Source organism: Vulpes vulpes, chromosome 3 (genome assembly GCF_048418805.1).
Source record: "Vulpes vulpes isolate BD-2025 chromosome 3, VulVul3, whole genome shotgun sequence".
In the NCBI taxonomy this organism is placed as follows: domain Eukaryota; kingdom Metazoa; phylum Chordata; class Mammalia; order Carnivora; family Canidae; genus Vulpes; species Vulpes vulpes.
Window position 1 is genome coordinate 29,732,353 of NC_132782.1, and position 18,961 is coordinate 29,751,313.

The window sequence follows — 18,961 nt, forward strand, 5'->3', positions numbered from 1 at the left end:
ATATGCGTCTCGCACACACGTATGCATGTGAAGGTCGACGCCCTGAGCAACCTCCAGACACGCACCGCAGAACTGCGCGACCGCACCGAGCTCCGGCGCCTTCCCACGGCTTATTTATGCTGCAGCTGGAAGCTGGAACTTTTGGCCCCTTCCCCGTGCTTCCCGCCTCCATCCCCTGCCTCAGGCAACCACCAACCCACTCCCTGTGCCGAGGAGCTCGCCCTGTTGTCGTCCCTGCGTGATTCCACAGAAACACGAGATCGTGAGGGGTCTCTTCCTGTCTGACTTCTCTGGTTCGGCGTAACTCCCTCCAAGGCCACCCGTGTTGTCACTAACGGCAGGGTCGCATTCTTTTTTTATGGTTAAATAGTATTGTACTTCGTGTGTGTGTGTGTGTGTGACACGTTTTCTTTGTGCATCCAGCCATCCAGCCATCGAAGGACACCTACGTTGTCTCCGTGTCTTAGCTGCGGAGAACTGAAGCGCCGTCGTCTCTTCGAATCGTGTTTTCGTTTCCTTTGGGTAAATCTCCAGAAGAAGAATTGCGAGACTGTACGGTACTCCTGTTGTTGTTTTGTTTTCCGAGGACCCTCCACACTGTGTCCCAGAGTGGCTGCGCCAATTTACGTTCCACCACCGGTGCCCGAGGGTTCCCCTTTCTCCGCATCCTGCCAACACGTATTACTTCTGGTCTTTTTGGGAAGAGCCATGCTAACAGGTGTGAAGTGATGGCTCGCCGGGGGTTCGCCTCTCGCGTCCCCGATGATCGGTGACCGAGGCCTCTTGGCGCGCCCGTTGGCCGTCAGCCTGTCTTCTTTGTAAAATGTCTGTTCACATCCTCTGCCCACGTCTAAATCGTACTGTTTGGATTTTTTTTGCTACTGATTTGTGTGAGTTCTTTATATATTTGGGGTATTGACCCCTTATTGGATATGTTATTCACGAATATTTTCTCCTGTTCCGTAGATTGGCTTTTCATTTTGCTGATGGTTTCCTCTGCTGTGTGGAAGCTTTATAGTTTGATGTACTGACATTTTTGTAATTTTTGCTTTTGTTGCCTTTGCTTTTGGAGTCAGAAGCAAAACTTCACAAGACTTTTGATTTTCAGAAGTCAAAAACTCACTGTCAAGGTGCATGTCAAGGAACTTACTGCCTAGGTTTTCTTCTAGGAGTTTTAGTCTTATATATTCAAGTCTTCAATCTTTTTTTATATATATTTATTTTATTTTTAAGTACTCTCTACACGCACCATGGGGCTCAAAATCACAACCGTGAGATCAAGAGTCGCATGCTCCACCAACTGAGCCAGCCATTTGCCCCTCCTCTCTTTAATCCATTTTCAGTTAGTTTTTCCATATACTGTCAAATAACAGTCATTTCATTCTTTTGTATGTGGCTGTTCAGCCTTTCCAGCACCGTTTATTAAAGAGACTGTCCTTTCCTCGTTGCATATTCCTGTCTCGTGTCATAAATTAATTGACAATTTCTGCATAGTCAACTTCTGGGCTATTTTATTTGCCCATTTTTAAATTGGATTATTTTCTTGCTATTGTTTAAATTCCTCACATATTTTGGATATTAGCCCTTTAGAAGATGTGTGGTTTGCAAATATTTTCTCCCATGCTATAGGTTGTCTCTTCACTCCGGTGATTGTTTTCTTTGCCGTACAGAAGATTTTTGGTTTGATGTAGTCTCACTTGTTTTTTGCTTCTAATGCTGGTGCTTTTGGTGTCATATCCAATAAACCATTGACAAAAGTGATATCAAGAAGTCGTCCCCTATGTTTTCTTCCAGTAGTCTTATAGTTTCAGGTAGTGTAATTAAGTCTTTAACCCATTTTGGATATTTATTTATTTATTTATTTATTTATTTATTTATTTATTTGAGACAGAGAGACTGAGCATGAGTGGCAGGGAGGAGCAGAGGGAGAGGGAGCAGCAGACTCCCCGCTGAGCAGGAAGCCCCATGCGGGGCTCCATCCCAGGACCCCAGGATCATGACCTGAGCTGAAGGCAGATGCTTAATTGACTGAACTACCCAGGTGCCCTGTCTTTAACCCATTTTGAGTTTTTTTGTTTGTTTGTTTATAGACTGAGATAGGGTCTAATTTCATTATTCTGTATGTGGATAACTGGTTTTCCCATTACCATTTATTGAAGAATGTTTGGATTTATTTCTGGGCTCCTTATTCTGTTGCCTTTGCCCAGCGTGTTTTCACACCAGTACCACACTGTTTGGTCTACTATAGCTTCATAGCATATTTTGAAATCAGTAGTGTGATGTCTCCAGGTTGTTTTTTTTTTTTTTCTTCTCAAGATTGCTTTGGCTAATTCATATTCTTTTGGGGTTCCATATGAATTATAGGATTATTTTTTCTATTTCTGTGAAAAATGACACTAGAATTTTCATTAGGTATTGCATTGAATCTGCAGATGGCTGAAGGGACTATGGACATTTAAACAATATTAATTTTTTTCAATCCATGAACAATGGGTATCTATCCATCACTTTTGTGTCTTAATTTTTTTTCACCAATGTTTTGCTGTTTTCAGTGTACAGATCTTTCCCTTCCTTTGTTAAATTTATTCCTAAGGTTTTTTGTTTGTTTGTTTGCTTTTGTTTTTGAGGCTATTGTAAATGAAATTGTTTTCTTGATTTCTTTTTTTGAATAGTGCATTATTAGTGTATAGAAGTGCAACTGATTTTTGTTATGTTAATCTTGTATCCTACAACTTTCCTAAATTTATTTAATAGTTCAAACAGTTTTGATGGAGTCTTCAGGACTTTCTATATGTAAGTTCATGTCATCTGCAAATAATTTTATTCTTTCTCTCTGGCTTGGTTTTTATTTCCTTTTCCTTATCTAATTGCTTTGGCTAGAACTTCCAGTACTGTATTTATTTATTTTATTTTTAAAATTTTTAAAAAAGATTTTATTTATTTATTCATGAGACACACATACAGAGACAGAGAGAGACAGAGACATAGGCAGAGGGAGAAGCAGGCTCCATGTAGGGAGCCTGATGCGGGACTCGATCCCGGGACTCTAGGATCACACCCTGGGCTGATCCAGGCACTAAACTGCTGAGCCACCCAGGGATCCCCCCCAGTACTATATTTATTAAAAATGGCGAGATTGGGCATTTTTGTTTTGTTCTTAATCTTGGAGGAAAATAGCTTTCACTACTGAATATGATATTAGCTGTGGGCTTGTCATATATGCCTTTATCATATCGAGGTCCATTTCTTCAATATCTAATTTGTTGAGAGGTTTTTTTTTTCTTATTATGAAAGGATGTTGAATTTTGTCAGATGCTTTTTCCAAAGCATCTACTAAGATGATTGTATGATTTTTGTTCTTCATTTTGTTAATGTGGTGTAAACTAACCCTTCAGGCTCTCTGGGAGTTTATCAATTAAAGAGGTGAGGACTGGAGTTTCAGGCACAAAAAGCTAATATGTGAAGGTCCAGGGGCAAGTCAAATAAGTCTAGTTTAAGGTGATAAAACAAATCCTCTCTCTCTCTCTCTCTCTCTGGAGGGCTCTGTGTGTGTGTGTGCGTGTGTGAGCCTGGGTAGTTAGTGGACAGATTGTAAATGGCTTTCTAAGTCTATCAGGGATTATGGACCTAGTGCCAAGAGCAGTTGGGAGGTACCAGTAGATCTCAGGGAGGGCAGAACGATCACATAATATATACACGGTGGTGTGCTTTGCTGCGTGATGGTGCTGGCACCCGCCATTCCTTTGTGAAACACGCTGGCTGGCGGGTAACGCACAGGCCGTTAGCAGGACACCCCTTCCTGAGTGCTTGCTCGGTTTTGCTCGCCCCGGTCGCTTTGTGTGTGTGCCGAAGTCCGTCGTTTTTGCCAGTTCTATGTATTTTAAGGAATGGATGAAATATAAATTTGAACAGTGTATTTATCTATGAAAGCAAAGTTTAATATTAAGTGGGTGAGAAAATTGTAAAATTTGGGGAAAAACTTTCAACAGATTCAGCCCTCGGATTGCTCGTCAAGAGGCTTTAAGAACTCTTTCTATTTAAGCTGCAAATCGCAGAGGTGTATTATGATTGTGGTTTATGACTTCAAACCCTAGGCTGTGGCTAGATACTTAAAAAGAAACCTTGGTCCTACATTAGAAGTTTGGTAAATAAATGTCCATTTGCCTACTTTAAGGTGAAATAAGCAGTTTAAAACATATTTAAGGGGCAGCCTACGTGGCTCAGTGGTTTAAGCACCTGCCTTTGGCCCAGGCCCTGATCCTGGTGACCCAGGATCGAGTCCCAGCATGGAGCCTGTTTCTCCCTCTGCCTGTGTCTCTTTCTCTCTTTTTCTCTCTCTCTCTCTATCATGAATAAATAAATAAAATCTTAAAAAAACATATTTAATATATATTTATTTCTTTGGTCTCTTATTTTGGATTCACTACTGGCTTTGGTTGCATCAGATAATACGGCTTTTGCATATTGCACTGAAATTAGGCCTAAGCTGTATGAGTAATGTTGCATTTAAAAATCATCTGAAAACCATCTTGATAAATAAAGCTTATTTCTTTAAACGGTCCATAGTGTTGAAAGACTTGATGTCCACCCTCGACTGGGGCCATGGAGTCAGCGGTTTTGCCTCTGGAAGGTCAGTTTCTAACATACTCCAGAAGACTCGGAGGCAGAGGACAGAAATCCTGGCCGCATTCCCTTCCTTCTGGTCTGCCCCGCAGGTTCCTGGAGCCGACTCCATTCCCCCTTCCTCCCTCCAGGAGCAGAGGCAACGGGGAAGAAAATGCAACGGAAACAGCTTGATGGGCCCACGAGGGCCCTGTGCACTCAGCCTCCCACCCGGGAGCTCTTGGCCACAGAAGCGAGGCGGAGCCGGGGGGCTGCAGCGCTCTTCAGTGTGAGGGGCCTCACCTGGGCGTATTTCCCCAAACCTATGAAGCTCACGGAATTCCTTTTTGTCTAAAAATCACTAACAAGCAATGCAAACTCGCGTACACGTTTCCGGCGGTGCAGAGAGGCGAGGTGGCGGCACCTGGGGCAGGGTCGGGCAGGCCGCAGCCGCGCTGCTCCGCGGGGACCACGTGGTAGGACGCCGCGAGCTCCCCGTGGGGTCTGCTCTGAGGGTACAGGGGGGCGGGGGGGACGCGGGTGCCCGTGGCCCCGCAGCTGGTGTTGCTTCCTTTGCGGTCATGTAGGTTCATACCCCGCAGCACAGCGGACATGGTCGCTACTGGCAACTGTTTGGGTTTTTCCCAGGGAGTTAGTATCCGGAGCTACCTGAGCTACCTGCAGAAGGATGCTGGGCGTGCGCAGGGACGGTCCGATCAGGGAAATGGGCCACCTGAGCCCCGAGGGTGCACGACGGGCTGTCACCGACCGCGGATGACCTTACGGGGGGCGGGGCAGCGTCCAGGCGACCCCCCCCCGCGCCCCGCTGCACACGCGCGCCCACCTGACCCCAGGGTGGCCGCCGGCGCCCCAGCACCTGTGCGCCCGCGGCCTGGAGCAGCCTCGCGGGCCCTCCCGCCTCCCGCCTCCCCCGGCACCTCCGCGCCCTCGCCCCGCCCCGCCCCGCCCCGCGCGCCTTCGTCCGTCCCGTGGAGACACCTGCCGCCTGCAGCCGCGCTCGCCGCCGCCGCCGCCACCTGCCCTGCCCCGGGGCCCCGCTCGCGTCCGCGCCCCCGGGCGGCCCCCTCCCCCTCCCCTTCCCCCCACCTCCCCCCGGGCTCTCCCTTCTCTGCCACCCTCCGGGCAGCGCCCGGCCCCGCCCCGCCGCACCCCGCCCCACCCGCGCACCCCGGGGCCGCGCTGCGGACCCCTTCCCTCCCCTCCCCCGCGGGCCCCGCCCCTCGCCGCCGGGCCCGCCCCTCCTCCCGCGGACCCCGCCCCTCCTCCCGCAAGCCCCGCCCCTCCTCCCCGGACCCCTCCCTCTTCCTGCAGACCCTCTCCTCCATCCCTCGTCTGTCTTCTCCCCTCCCCTCCCCGCCCTCCTCCCCTCCCCTCCCCGCCCTCCTCGTCCCTCCTCCCCCTCCGCCCCCTCCTCCTCCTCCCGGCGAGGCTGGGTGCCGCAGACTGCGCGAGCGCGAGCGCCAGGGAGCGAGGCAGCCGGGAGCGGAGCGGGAGCGGGGGCGGAGCGGGGCGGGCGGGAGCGGGAGCGGGAGCGGGAGCGCGCAGCCCGGGCCCCGCCGCCGGAGCCCGCAATATGCCCCCGCGGCCCGCGGGCTGTCGGCCATGGCGGGGCTCGGCCGGCGCGTGCCCGGGGCGGTGCTGCTGGGCCTGGCCGCGGTGCTGCTGAGCGCGCGCCTGGTCCCCGCGGCCGCCCGCGCCGAGCTCGGCCGCTCCGACCTCAGCCTCATCCAGCAGCAGCGGCAGCGGCAGCGGCAGCGGGAGGAGGCGGCGCGGGACCGGCCGGGGCCCCCGGCGCCCTCGCCCACCGCGCCCGCCGCAGGTAGGTGCCGCCGGGGAGGGGGCGGGGGAGGGGGAGGGCGACGGAGGGAGGGGGAGCCCGGCCCCGCCCGCCCCGCCTCGCCCCCGCGCCCCCTGCACGGCCCGCCCGGTGCGCGCCCCCTGGGCCGTCCGCATCCCCCTTCCCTCCCGGGCTGCGCGTCGGCCCGCAGGCCTCCTTCCAGGGCCACGCCGCGAGACCACGGAACAGCCGGGGTGATGGAGGGCGGGGCGGGGCGGGGCCGCGGCCCTCAGTGCCCGCAGGGCCCCCGCGGGCCGGCCCCTGCTGCTCCCCTGCTGCTCCCCTGCTGCTCCCCTGCTGGCGGCGCGGCGCGGCGGGGCGCGGAGGCGCAGGTGCCCGGGCTCTGGGGCGGGGGCGGGCTGCGGGCAGCAGGGGCCAACCAGGCCGCCTGCCCGCGGAGGGGGGAGGAAGAGCGAGCATGGGGCTCCAGCAGGCTGGGCAGGTGCGCCCCGGCTCCCGCACCGTGACCCGCGCTCCCACGTTTCTTTTTGTGCAAACATCCTGCTGCCTGGTCCTGCGCACGGTGCTGGTAGAGGGCTGGAGGGGGTGGGGTCCGCCCGCCCGTCCGCCTCAGGGTCCAGCTCAGCCCCCCCCCCCCCCCCCCGTCCGCCTGCAGGGTCCAGCTCAGGACCCCCCGTCCGCCTGCAGGGTCCAGCTCAGCCCCCCCCCGTCCGCCTGCAGGGTCCAGCTCAGCCCCCCCGTCCGCCTGCAGGGTCCAGCTCAGCCCCCCCGTCCGCCTGCAGGGTCCAGCTCAGCCCCCCCCCCCGTCCGCCTGCAGGGTCCAGCTCAGCCCCCCCCCCCCCGTCCGCCTGCAGGGTCCAGCTCAGCCCCCCCCCCGTCCGCCTGCAGGGTCCAGCTCAGCCCCCCCCCCGTCCGCCTGCAGGGTCCAGCTCAGCCACCCCCCCCGTCCGCCTGCAGGGTCCAGCTCAGCCCCCCCCAGGTGACCCCCAGGTGACCCAGCCCGCCCGCGCGCTGCAGGCCCGGAGCCCCCCCAGGGACGCCGGCCCCGACCCCAGGACCCCAGAGCGTGCTCAGGAGGCCCAGCCCCAGCGTGGGGCGCCCCCGGCCAGGCACCCGCGCCCCGAGCGACCCGGTGTTGACCCGGCCTCCCCCAGGAACCGTAATCCGTGACCCCGGGTCTGACCCCGCGGGTCTGTGTGCAGATGCGAGTCATGAGAAACTGCGACCGCGGGAGAACCGTGGCACCGAGCTGCAGATCAAAACACCTGTGAAAATGTTTCTGGAAAACGTTCTTGTTCCACAGCCTGGCAATGTTTGTCTTTTTTATTTTTATTTTTATTTTTATTTTTTAAAGATGTATTTATTCATGAAAGAGGCAGAGAAAGAGAGAAAGAGGCAGAGACACAGGCAGAGGGAGAAGCAGGCTCCATGCAGGGAGCCCGATGGGGGACCCGATCCTGGGTCTCCAGGGTCACGCCCTGGGCCCAAGGCAGACGCTCAACCTCCGAGCCACCCCGGGCGTCCCAGTGTTTGTCTTATTTACGTATTAGCTCAACCCGAATAAAGGGATCACTCTCTAGTAGATCCCATTAGAGCCTGCGGAGTGACCTGCTGTGACTTGGGCTCTTCCCTGAACCACGAACTCCCCAGAGCCAGGGGCAGGCAAGGGAGCCATTCAGTTGATTGGGGTTCTGGTCCCTGCGGTGTCCATCGATGAGGCCTATGGGGAGATACGACCAATAAACGAGTGAAGATGTTCCTCGGCAACCTTTGTCCTGCGGTTCCCTCGCAGCTGGTCACCTCTTGAGAAACGGGACATAGGATCACTCACTGCCCTCCGGGGGCTGCCCTTTCCCTTCACACCAGATGCCAGGCCCCGAGGCGTAGACCCTCCCTGTGCACCCCCCTCCGTCCCTTACCCGGTCTCAGCACATGGGCTCCGTGTGGTCCATTTGCGAGCGGGGCCTTTGCACCTGCCATTTTCCCTGCCTGGAATTCCGAGGCTTGACGTCCCCGGGCGTGCTGGCTGTCACTGTGGCGATGTCACAGCACCGCTGCCTAGGAGCCCGCCGGCTCCTTTGCGTGGCTTCTTCCCCGGGGCCCTCGCCACCTGCAGCCTGTCCCGCGGGCCCGCCTCCTCCTCCTGGAACGTCGGGAGCCCCGGGGCCCGCGCCCTGCTCCCGGTCCGCCCGGTGATCCCCGTCCCAAGTACTTGGAAGAGCGCGGGTCGCGCCGAGGCTCAGCTCAGTTGGCTGAACAGGTGAGTAAAGTGAACACACACGACTGCCGGCGTCCAGCGTGTGCTGCTGGCTTAGCTTGTGAAATCCCGCCCCGGGGCTCAGCGGGGGGTGATGTAAAAGTAAAGAAACGTCAGACAGAAATACGTGTAAGGAGGCGTCATGAGGTTTAGATCTTCAGGTGCTTTCGTGTGTATCCTCCTCTGAGTGCGTCCTGTCGCCAGCGCTCACCCGAGGCCACTTCCAATCCTCTTCTGACCCGGGAGGTATTAACACGCCTCCAAGTACCCGGCAGGGAGCTTGAGTTAATTCCTCGACTCCGCTTGGTGCTTCTGATACTCTGGGCGTGTTACGTGAAGAACGACGGGCCTTGTCACGGGCAAAACTCAGAAAAGTGGCCGGTGTGTGACAGCCTCGTCGGGGCGTCGTAGAGGAGCTGAGCGTTGACAGGGCTGCGTATCCTGGGTACCCTCAGTCTCGAGGCTCCTGTGCTCTGTATGTCCCTGTGGCTGAGCAGTTAGAGGTGGGGGTGAAGGAGCTGAACATGGGATTAAAATAATCAGCGTGTTAAAAAAAGTGTCTATTTTCTCATTACCTTGTGCGACGCTGTCTTTGGAGAGCAGTGGGCGCGGGGACCAGGGCTGGGGGCCGCCCGGTGGCTCCGCCGGTGCACGTGGCAGCTTGGGGGCCAGGGGAGCTGGAGAAATAACGAGCCCCGTTTCCGATTCTCCGTGTGAGGCAGACGCGGGGCACCTCCTCGAACCTTGCATGCAGAAGAAGCTTCTGGAGAGAGAGATTCGTGGTGTGAAAGGTTTGTACACTTCACTGACCCATGTTGTGGCCTTTCGGGTTTGGAGGCCGTCGGATGTACGGGTCAGCAGAGGTGCCTTTAGAAGCGCTGCCTGGGAGCCCCCGCGCCGCTGTCTCCCCGCACGTGCAGCCAGCCCCACTGTGCGGGCACTGGGGGCCGGGCTGGGGAGGACCGATGGCCTTGAGGTGGACGCACCCTAACTGTACCACTTTGTGTTTTTGGCACGCGAATCGGCTCCGTGACCACCCCCTGCCCGTGGCCGTGGAAGGTTCCCGCCGGCTGCCTTCCCGGGCCAGCCCTGGCCCGCAGCGAGAGACAGCTACTGCTCGAATTCCCCTAATCACCCCGGGTGGGGCAATCCCGACTCCTTCTAGGACCTTAGTGACCCAAGGGAGCTCTTGCTTGCTCTTGGCTACTGGTTGCGAAGCACGTGCCTCTGTGCTGAATCGGAGCTCAGTTTGCGTCGGTGCAGGTTTTGTAATGTGGTCGAGGAGGAATGACCCAGTAGGGGTTTTGGAACAAAGCTCTAGCTCGCCTGCAGTTGAGTGTGCGAGTACTGACCTGGGTGCTCCTCCAGAGTACTGACCTGGGTGCTCCTCCAGAGTACTGACTTCGGTGCTACCTCAGAGTACTGACCTGGGTGCTCCTTCAGAGTACTGACCTGGGTGCTCCTTCAGAGTACTGACCTGGGTGCTCCTCCAGAGTACTGACTTGGGTGCACCTCCAGAGTACTGACCTGGGTGCTCCTTCAGAGTACTGACCTGGGTGCTACTTCAGAGTACTGACCTGGGTGCTCCTCCAGAGTACTGACTTGGGTGCTCCTCCAGAGTACTGACCTGAGTTCTTCTTCAGTGTACTGACCTGGGTGCTCCTTCAGAGTAGTGACCTGGGTGCTCCTCCAGAGTACTGACTTGGGTGCTCCTCCAGAGTACTGACCTGAGTTCTTCTTCAGTGTACTGACCTGGGTGTTCCTTCAGAGTAGTGACCTGGGTGCTCCTCCAGAGTACTGACCTGGGTGCACCTCCAGAGTACTGACCTGGCTGCTGCTTCAGAGTACTGACCTAGGTTTTCCTTCAGAGTACTGACCTGGGTTCTCCTCCAGCAACCGGCGAACTGGGTCAGCTGCCCTGTCGTGCCCATCCCTGTGGCTTAGTGTCATGCGTCTTAATTTCCTTTGCGCCCTGTGGCCTTGCCTGGGAAGTGGGTACGGTGCTTTCCATCAGCTCGGGGAGAGGTATGCCTCACAGTATTTACCTGGAAAATTCTGGAACTTTGAAAGCTAGGTGTTGTATGGCAGTGCGTCGGAAGCTCTCAGGGCTGCTGTGGGCTTCAAAGAGCGTGGGAGATGCCTCTTGAAGGCAGCACCCTGCGAGCAATATCCCCGTGAGCAGCATCCCCGCGCCTTGGCGTCCCAGGTCCCAGGTCCCAGGCCTGCAGAGCTCCTGGGCGCCCTGTGATTCTCGGGAGGGGATTCCTTCCACATCGGGTCACCTGTGTCAGGATGAGGTAATCGCTTTGTGTCCCTGCCAGCATGTCTCATGCCGCTGGGATCCAGGCACCCAGAGTGTCCCGGGCCCGGTGGGTCCCGCTGCACCCACGCCCAGGCTTGCTGAGGCCTGGTAGCATTGCAGCACTCAGGGCAGGATCCTGGGCCCTGGGGTCCAGTCCCACATCACGTGCCCTGCTTGGGGTGGGGGTGCCTGCCTCCCCTCCCTCTGCACCTACTGCTCCCCTTGCTGCTGTGCTCGCACTCTCTGTCAAATAAATAAATAAAAAAACCTTAAATAGAGATCTTCCTGTTAAGGTTCTATGTCTTAAACAGGTTAAGATTTAAATCTTAATTTATGAAACCTTAAATCTACGGGAGCAAGAACTTGATTTCTATCTCGTGTACTTCATCTCCGAAGGAGCTTTTCTAACCAAAATAATTGAGAGGCCAGTATGCATTAGCACGATCAGTTATTGTGCTTGGTTCAGGTTTGTTTCCGTTCAGTAAAGAAATAGGAATCAAGAACGACGTCGTTTTCATTGACTTGTTAGCTCTGCCGACCTTTAGGACGCTTACTCAGCGACGGCAGTACCAGTTTGTGTGTATGGACCTGAATGCTCGCTGGCTTTAGGGGACCAGTTAGTCGGAAGCTGGGGGAGATGCCCAGACTCAAAGCGGAGCTCCCGCCGTGAGGGCCCTGGCTTATCCCTGGGACAAGAACTCCAGGGATGTTGTCGAATTCCATATCCTTTGGATTTTCTGAGATAAAATACATCCAGCATCCATGGTTTTATTCCCACCCACCTCGTCCGCTGCTCTATAACACACAGAAGCAGGATGGACGCGTGGATGGTTTGTTTTTCCTGATGGACTAACTATGCCCAGGAGTTGACGAGAAGTCGCAGGTGTCTTGGAATCGCCGGCTAACTGGATCCTGTGACCTGTTCCACCCTTGCTTGCTCTCCTGTTTTTGGAAATGATAGAAATTAAGTTGTCAAAATATGCTCAGTATTGTTAAGGGGGTTCTGTTTCTTCAACACTTTGAACATACTGCAAAGTATCTATCTGCTTTCTATATTTAAATGAATTGGTGTGTTCCAGATATTTGCATTTAGAGACATCTCTTCGTAAAATAAGTACTTGTCAGAGTATAATTTCTAATGTATTTGTGCTATCAGCTTTTGGACTTTGAGCAGCAAAGCTATGGTTTACTACTCCCCAAATTAATCAGTTTAACTCTCATTCATAATCACGAGCAAGAAAATCATTTTATTTATTTATTTATTTATTTATTTATTTATTTATTTATTTATTTATTTTTTAAGGAAATTGTTTAATACTAACGTGTGAAACAGCTAATCTGAACTTCCAGTGCTATTTAGAGTGGAGCAGTGTTTAATATCAATTAAAATATGTGATAGGGGATCCCAGGGTGGCCCGTTTAGTGCCGCCTTCAGCTCAGGCCGTGACCCTGGGGTGCTGGGATCGAGTCCTGCATTGGGCCTGCTTCTCCCTCTGCCTGTGTCTCTGCCTCTCTCTCTGTGTCTCTCATGCATAAATAAATAACATCTTAAAAAAATATATATGTGATAGTTAAGAATACGAATTTTTCACTCTGCAGATTATAATAAGCCCTTTAGAAATCCTTTGCTCTTGGAACTAGGACGAGGTAGAGATGACCGGGCCCTCAGTGCTTTGCCCGGCGGGGATGGAACGGCAACCCACGTCTATATGATGGGAGCTAGAACAGACGTCGAGGTGCCCCCCGGCAGGTACAAAGTCTGATAAGGCTGATAAGCAAGGATAATTTGATGATTTCCTTGAAAAATATGACCAAAATGAGTGATTTTTAAATCCTCTAAACTTTCCCCATCAACGGATTCACGTTTGTGAGTTGAGTGAGGAGAATCAAGAGAACGTGTGGTTTACAGCTGCTTCTGGGCCACTGTCTTGCCACCAGGGAAGGGGTCGTGATTGCCCGAGCTTGGGTGAGTGCGGGGTGTGAACTTGGGGTCTGGAGAGAAAGGAGTCCGGAGTGATCTGACTCCCCGGGATGAGAACGAGGGAGGGTCCGGGGAGTGAGGCCCAGGGAGTGGAAGGTGCTCACGGGCTGTGGCTGGGGCTGTCCCTCCTCCTGGGTGTACGTGGGGGGGGGGGTGCTCACTGCACTCTGCACCCGGTCCGGTTAGTGAGTGGGACGGCAGCGTGACTGGTCCTCCTGGCAGGGACCTCCTTACCCCTTAAAACAGCTGGTGCCTTCGGATGCACGTGCCTTGGGCAGCCCCCTTTCATCCTTTGGCTTCTCTGTCCCATTTGGGGAACGGCCACCCACGCGCAGCAGACACCTTGGGCTGAGTCGCACGGCTCCGCGTTGCTTTATGTCCACGTTCCATTGTATGGTCACCTGGTGGGATGCCTCATACCTGAAAAAATCCTCCGCTCACGAGTCTTTGGCTGTCAGCCCCAAAACCTCTACATCTTGGCTTTTGGCCTTTCCACCGAGGGATGGGGTCACTGAGATTAAGTCAATAGTCTTAATAAGGGCTCTGATGATTCTGTGAGTCATCTAATCCCTCTAGGCCTGATTCTAAACCTCAATCAGTTTTAGCAGAGGAGGACCTACCCTGGTGGTTCGCAATTTATAAAATCCTAAGCCTTTCCCCACCCACCGAAAAAACATGTATTAATCTTTGGTCTTTAAACACCTTTGGGGTCAAAATGTCATTTCGGCTTATAAAGCCTTAAGTCCGCCGGCAGTTGGACTTGCTGCTTTCCTTACCAGAGCTGCTCTGGGCTTTCTGAGTTAATAGTGTTTGTAAACCCGCGGAAACCTGTCTGGTTTTCCTACTCACCCTTTCTGACGCATGCCTCCTCTGGTTTTCACGAATAACTGGTTACATTGGGCAAGTTTAGATGCTGCGGAGAGTGGGTCAGCCGAGTGCGGAGTTTGTTTTGATGGACGACTTTATATTGCAGAATTTGTTCCTTCCATTTGAAAATCCGATTGGAGAGATTTGTGTTTCGACACATTCTGATGTTCCAAAGGTCAGACAGCAGCTTGTGTTGCAAAAAAGAAATAGGCACCGCTGGTCAACGCAGGTCTCCCTGTGACCGCTCCGCTCCGTGGACGTAAGGACCGGCTCAGGGTCCGGAGCTCTGCAGGGGCTGCTGCAGGGGGGGGGCAGGGGGGAGGCATCACGGATCCAGCAGCTTAAAGGTCGGCCTGACGGAGGCGGATGAAGATGTACTGACCATTGTACTGCCCTTCCCTCCGTCAGCGTCTCTTACTAGTAACACAGCATCGCGTCTATGGCTTTGGCTGATTTGCTAGGCAATAATTATGCTGTTTTTAAGAAGTAATGCTCGAGTACTGATATTGCAATCATGAAGCGTTTGGTGCCGTAATATATAGGTCGCTAAAATATCTTTATATCCCAAGACACAACGATAGGAAAAGATAGTGCATGGTTTCATTTCATTTAACACTTTCTCACGGTCTTCTCACTCCCGTCTCACGAGGTGGTCTCACCCCTTACGTTGTTTTAGGTGCCATCTCCGTGCTGAGACTCCCCAGAGCTCACCCCGTATATATCGGCCACTTATTTTGACCTTTCTGGGGGTGTATCACAGGTGTTTCCGTGTAAGCGTGTCTAAAACTAGACACTTGCATTTTCCCCCCACACCTTCCAGAATAGAAAAATCTCCTCCTTTATTTTTTTCTTTAATTATAATCCCTTGGAATTTATGTTTCTTAGAAGTGGGAGTTTTTAACTTTGACCACATTCTTCAACCAACCTTCCTTCCTTCCTTCCTTCCTTCCTTCCTTCCTTCCTTCCTTCCTTCCTTCTTGTTATTAAAAACCCGTGCAGCGCCTCGCTGGGCCGCGTGGGAGAGCCGGGGGTACCGTCCTGCACCTCCCCCTTCATCTGCCTGTCTCCCGAGTCCTCCTCCCCTGGTCGCGTTCCCCGTCCTCACTGCCCCTGCCCTGCTGCCGTTTATTCTTCAGCCGTGCTTCAGATCGGCATACGATGGCCTTCCAGTGTCCGTTCTTGATGCTCTAAATCCACGTTCCCCAGAGCAACCACGGGGATCATCTGCTCCCCACCCCGCAGGGGTCATTTTATTTTTAAATACAAACCTGATCAAGCTTCCCAGGACATTGAGAACCAAGTCAAAGGTCTGGACGTGCCCTACGAGGCTTTGCAGGATTTACTATTCCAGTCTCAGCTCTAGTTCTCCGCCCCTTGAGTGAGACCTCGGGGCCTCTGACACACACACGCACGCACGCACGGGGTTCACCTGGCTAATTCACCCAAAGTCCAGATGTCAGCTTAAATGCTACTTCTTCTAAACAGGTTTCCTTAGACTTTCCAAACTGAGCTGGGTTCCTCGGTGATGTGCTCTCGTAAGCTTGTTCAATGTAGGTCGTTGATTTGTAGCCAGGCACCCACCCCGGATTTCCATATTAGCCTTCCCCAGATTAGAAGCCGGATGAGACCAGGTGCAATAATTGTTTTGGTTGGGGTTGTAGTCCTGCGTAAATATTTATGGAATAAGTGGATGACCCCATGTAGAGAAATATTTAATTAGATTCCTTCTTTCATTCCCATGCTTGAGGTAGCTTCTCTACAGAGGATATAAAGGGAAAGGGCATCATATAGGGAAGAGGCTGTAGGGCTTTTGGAATGAACTGGCCAAGGTTTACATGTTTGGGATCAGGAGAGTGCCTCTTTGGAAAGTATATATATGGGAAAAGGAAATGTGTATACTCCCAATTCAGTACAATGTATATTGGTTTATTTATGGGGCCAGAGGTAATATATGGGATTCCTACAGTGACTGATTTCATTCATCCTTTTTTTTAAAAAAAATAAATAAATAAAGCTCACCAAGTACCTACTATTTGCCAGGTGCTCCCTCACCACTGATTGCACAGGACACCCAGTGGGGACTAGACCAAGAGACCGTAAATGAGAATAGAGTGTGGTAAGTGCTGTGTTGCGGGCGTGGAGAGGATACCGCGGAGACACAGGTTTAGGGGAAATCGTTTGGTCTGTTTCCTGGAAGCAAGCACTCTGCAAGTGCGTTTCAAAGTGATGTAAAAAGGCAAATGAAGGAGATGATTTTCTTACATCTGATTTGGATTTTTTTTTTCCCCATTTCTTTCTGTGATAACAATGTAATTCTGTTCCCTTTTATCTTTGGTATTCTCTGGAATTTTATTTCCTGCTTTTATGACTCATCATTTTGAGATTTTTTTTAGAAAAGAGAAAAAAAAAATAAGGCAGGTTCTTCCACAGTGTGCATGAATTTCTTGAAGACACCAGACTGATGATACACTCTTCTCTCCCAAATAGAGGAATGGAATTCAGAATTCAAGCCTAAGCCCGTTTCTTCCAGTGTAGATTTGCGGTGACCTAGGAATCAGTACTTTTTGCATTTATGTTGATAGACAGCACAAATACTTTGCCATTAAAACAGATGGCGTGTCACCACCTTGGCCAAATTGTGCTGTTTTCTTAATATGTCTGTCCTCAACATGAACAGAGTGCAGGCCAGATGTGTCTTTTTTTTTTCTTTTAAGATTTTTAATTTATTTATTCATAAGAGACACACAGAGAGAGAAAGAGAGAGAGAGGCAGAGACACAGGCAGAGGGAGAAGCAGGCTCCATGCAGGGAGCCCAACGCGGGACTCGATCCCGGGACCCCAGAGTCACGCCCTGAGCCGAAGGCAGATGCTAAACCGCTGCGCCACCCAGGCGTCCCAGGCCCGATGTGCCTTGACGCCTCCTGTAACGTCGTTCTCTCCCATCTGTGCCAGCCTGGTGGCCATTCCCCAAATCTGTCATGAAGGCACCCTGGCTCCTCTTCTTCCCCCTCCAGTGACCCCAAATTCCATTTCCACACCCCACTGAGAAAAGCGACTTAACCCATATCTTGTTAACGACGGTTGGCCATCCAAACTGAGACTTTTACAAAATGTAATTACACGAAGCCGCTGCTTGTTGTCCTGCTAAATTAGAAAGTTTATGAAACCCTAATAGATAGGAATTTTATGTGTTCAGGGAGTTTTTCTCCATTACGGTTAATCTAGAGATGTGCTCGTAGCAAGAGGCCATTTAGCTGAAGTTTACTGAAGCAGGAGGAAGGGCCTCGCCGTGACTTAAGCCATAGGCGCTGATGTATTTTTGTGGATATCGTTGAAATTTGCTCTTACCACTGAAGCCTTCTGTAATGCAGTTTATGTTTTTTTTTTTTTTTTTTTAAGCTCCTGAAATTTTGTCACTCTTCCAGGCTGGGGGAATTGAGACGCTGAAACAGGTGGCTCACCAGGGAGAGCATATGGGCCTCCCGCGGCTGTTCTCCCTTGGGCTAGAGCCCCAGCCTGCTTGCCTCCCGGGGCTCTTGTGTGGTGTGTTGTCTCTCGGGGCTCTCGTTTACCCATCGTGCCACATGCCTCGCCATTCAGAATGTGAACTATATTTACATGGAAGAGGCAACTTATAAATTTACTAAATGGAAGACATGGTCTTAACCCGGCAGATCCACCCTCCCACCCCCATGGCGCCCATTGAATCTCTTCAGTCCTTTTTGTAATCACCTGACCTGGAGAAGCTGGCATCCCCCCTTACACTCACCTGTCACTCCGTGAGGTCTTTCAAGTACACACCACGGTGTCTTTAATATCCATTGCTTCCGGGATCCCTGGGTGGCGCAGCGGTTTGGCGCCTGCCTTTGGCCCAGGGTGCGATCCTGGAGACCCGGGATCGAGTCCCACGTCGGGTTCCCGGTGCATGGAGCCTGCTTCTCCCTCTGCCTGTGTCTCTGCCTCTCTCTCTCTCTCTGTGACTATCATAAATAAATAAAAATTTTAAAAAAAATATCCATTGCTTCCATTTTGTTCACAGCTGCTTGCTCTGCCCGGTGCCACTGCACCCCCCCCATATGTTGGGTCTGTGGTAGTGACTCATTAGGGCTCCCTCTTCTCTTCCTCCCTCTCACTCAGACCATCTCTCACTGCTGGGCCTCTTCCTGCAGCATTGCTTTGTTGTCTTGAGCTTTTCATTGCATTGTCATGCAAATGTGAAGTCTTCTGACAGGCTTCGACTTCCCTCCAACTTTTTGTAATGAATATTTTGAAATGTACTGAAGAATTGAAATAGTAGGATGAATATCTGCGTATCCTTCACCACGATGCAACGGTTGTCAAAATTTTGTCGTATTTGCTTTATCTCTGTTACAATTTGCTTTATCTCCACGCGCGCACACGCACGCTCACTCGCACATGCACCCACATGCACGTGCACGCACTTGGTGTTGAGGAGCCAATTAAACCATACCCGTAAAAAAATAAAATAAAATAAAATAAAATAAAATAAAATAAAATAAAATAAAATAAACTGTAGCCGTGTGGCTCTTGACTTTTGATCCCTGCAAGTGTCAGCCTGCCTCTCTTAACATCTAGGTGACTGTCACTGGACAAGCAGTAATCCTTTGGAAATGGTAAAATAGGTAACGACTTTTTAGTGAACTGTATAAAAATTAACGAGGAGAAGGTAGGGCTTCAAGTAACGAATGAGTGAATCTTACAGACCGTATGTGGCAAAGTTTTAAGGGCTCTGTGTGGTTGGCTTGTTACATCTGTGCAGGTAACACTCATTTACACTACAGGTGCACCACGCGACTGTGCCTCGCGGGAAGGTAGCATTGTCTTTTTTTTTTTTTTTTTTTTTTTTTTTTTTTTGGAAGGTAGCATTGTCGTCCGTGACTCCCCGGAATACGCTCTGCGAGGCTTCCAGTTCATTTTGTGCTTTGGTCATGTCTTTCCAGTCAGAGTCGATTGTTTGCAAGTAACTTCGGCGAGGTCATAACGTAGAATTCTCTGGCACATCTCTTCCCGTTTCTTCTGCTGCCCGCATCCGTCCACGTTTGGTGGTGGGCATGAGAAGACGTGAGGCCTAAGCGTTCTCGTCGGCCTTGCGCCTTGCCGTGTGCACGGAGA

The 18,961-nt window shown here is 52.2% G+C and overlaps 1 protein-coding gene and 1 long non-coding RNA gene across 5 annotated transcripts in view; one reads left to right on the top strand and one right to left on the bottom strand.

Annotated features, from left to right (window-relative positions):
* The first annotated feature begins 6,056 nt into the window (after positions 1–6,056).
* FAM171B (family with sequence similarity 171 member B) overlaps positions 6,057–18,961 on the top strand; it is a 62,020-nt gene continuing 49,115 nt past the window's right edge. Inside the window, exon 1 of the mRNA XM_072752127.1 lies at positions 6,057–6,442. Coding sequence (XP_072608228.1) covers positions 6,226–6,442 — 217 coding nt within the window. The 5' untranslated portion in view covers positions 6,057–6,225. The remainder of the gene's footprint in view (positions 6,443–18,961) is intronic.
* LOC140598198 (uncharacterized) lies at positions 7,592–13,976 on the bottom strand. Of its 4 annotated transcripts, none has more exons than XR_012000355.1 (6): positions 13,811–13,893; positions 13,196–13,362; positions 11,763–11,922; positions 9,254–10,960; positions 8,341–9,167; positions 7,593–8,141 (listed from the first exon to the last, which is right to left on the bottom strand). It is a non-coding gene; the product is annotated as an uncharacterized lncRNA (long non-coding RNA). The 4 variants fall into 4 exon arrangements; XR_012000356.1 differs by having other exon boundaries at positions 7,599–8,141; positions 9,254–9,441; positions 10,724–10,960; positions 13,196–13,974; XR_012000354.1 differs by having other exon boundaries at positions 7,592–8,223; positions 13,196–13,976.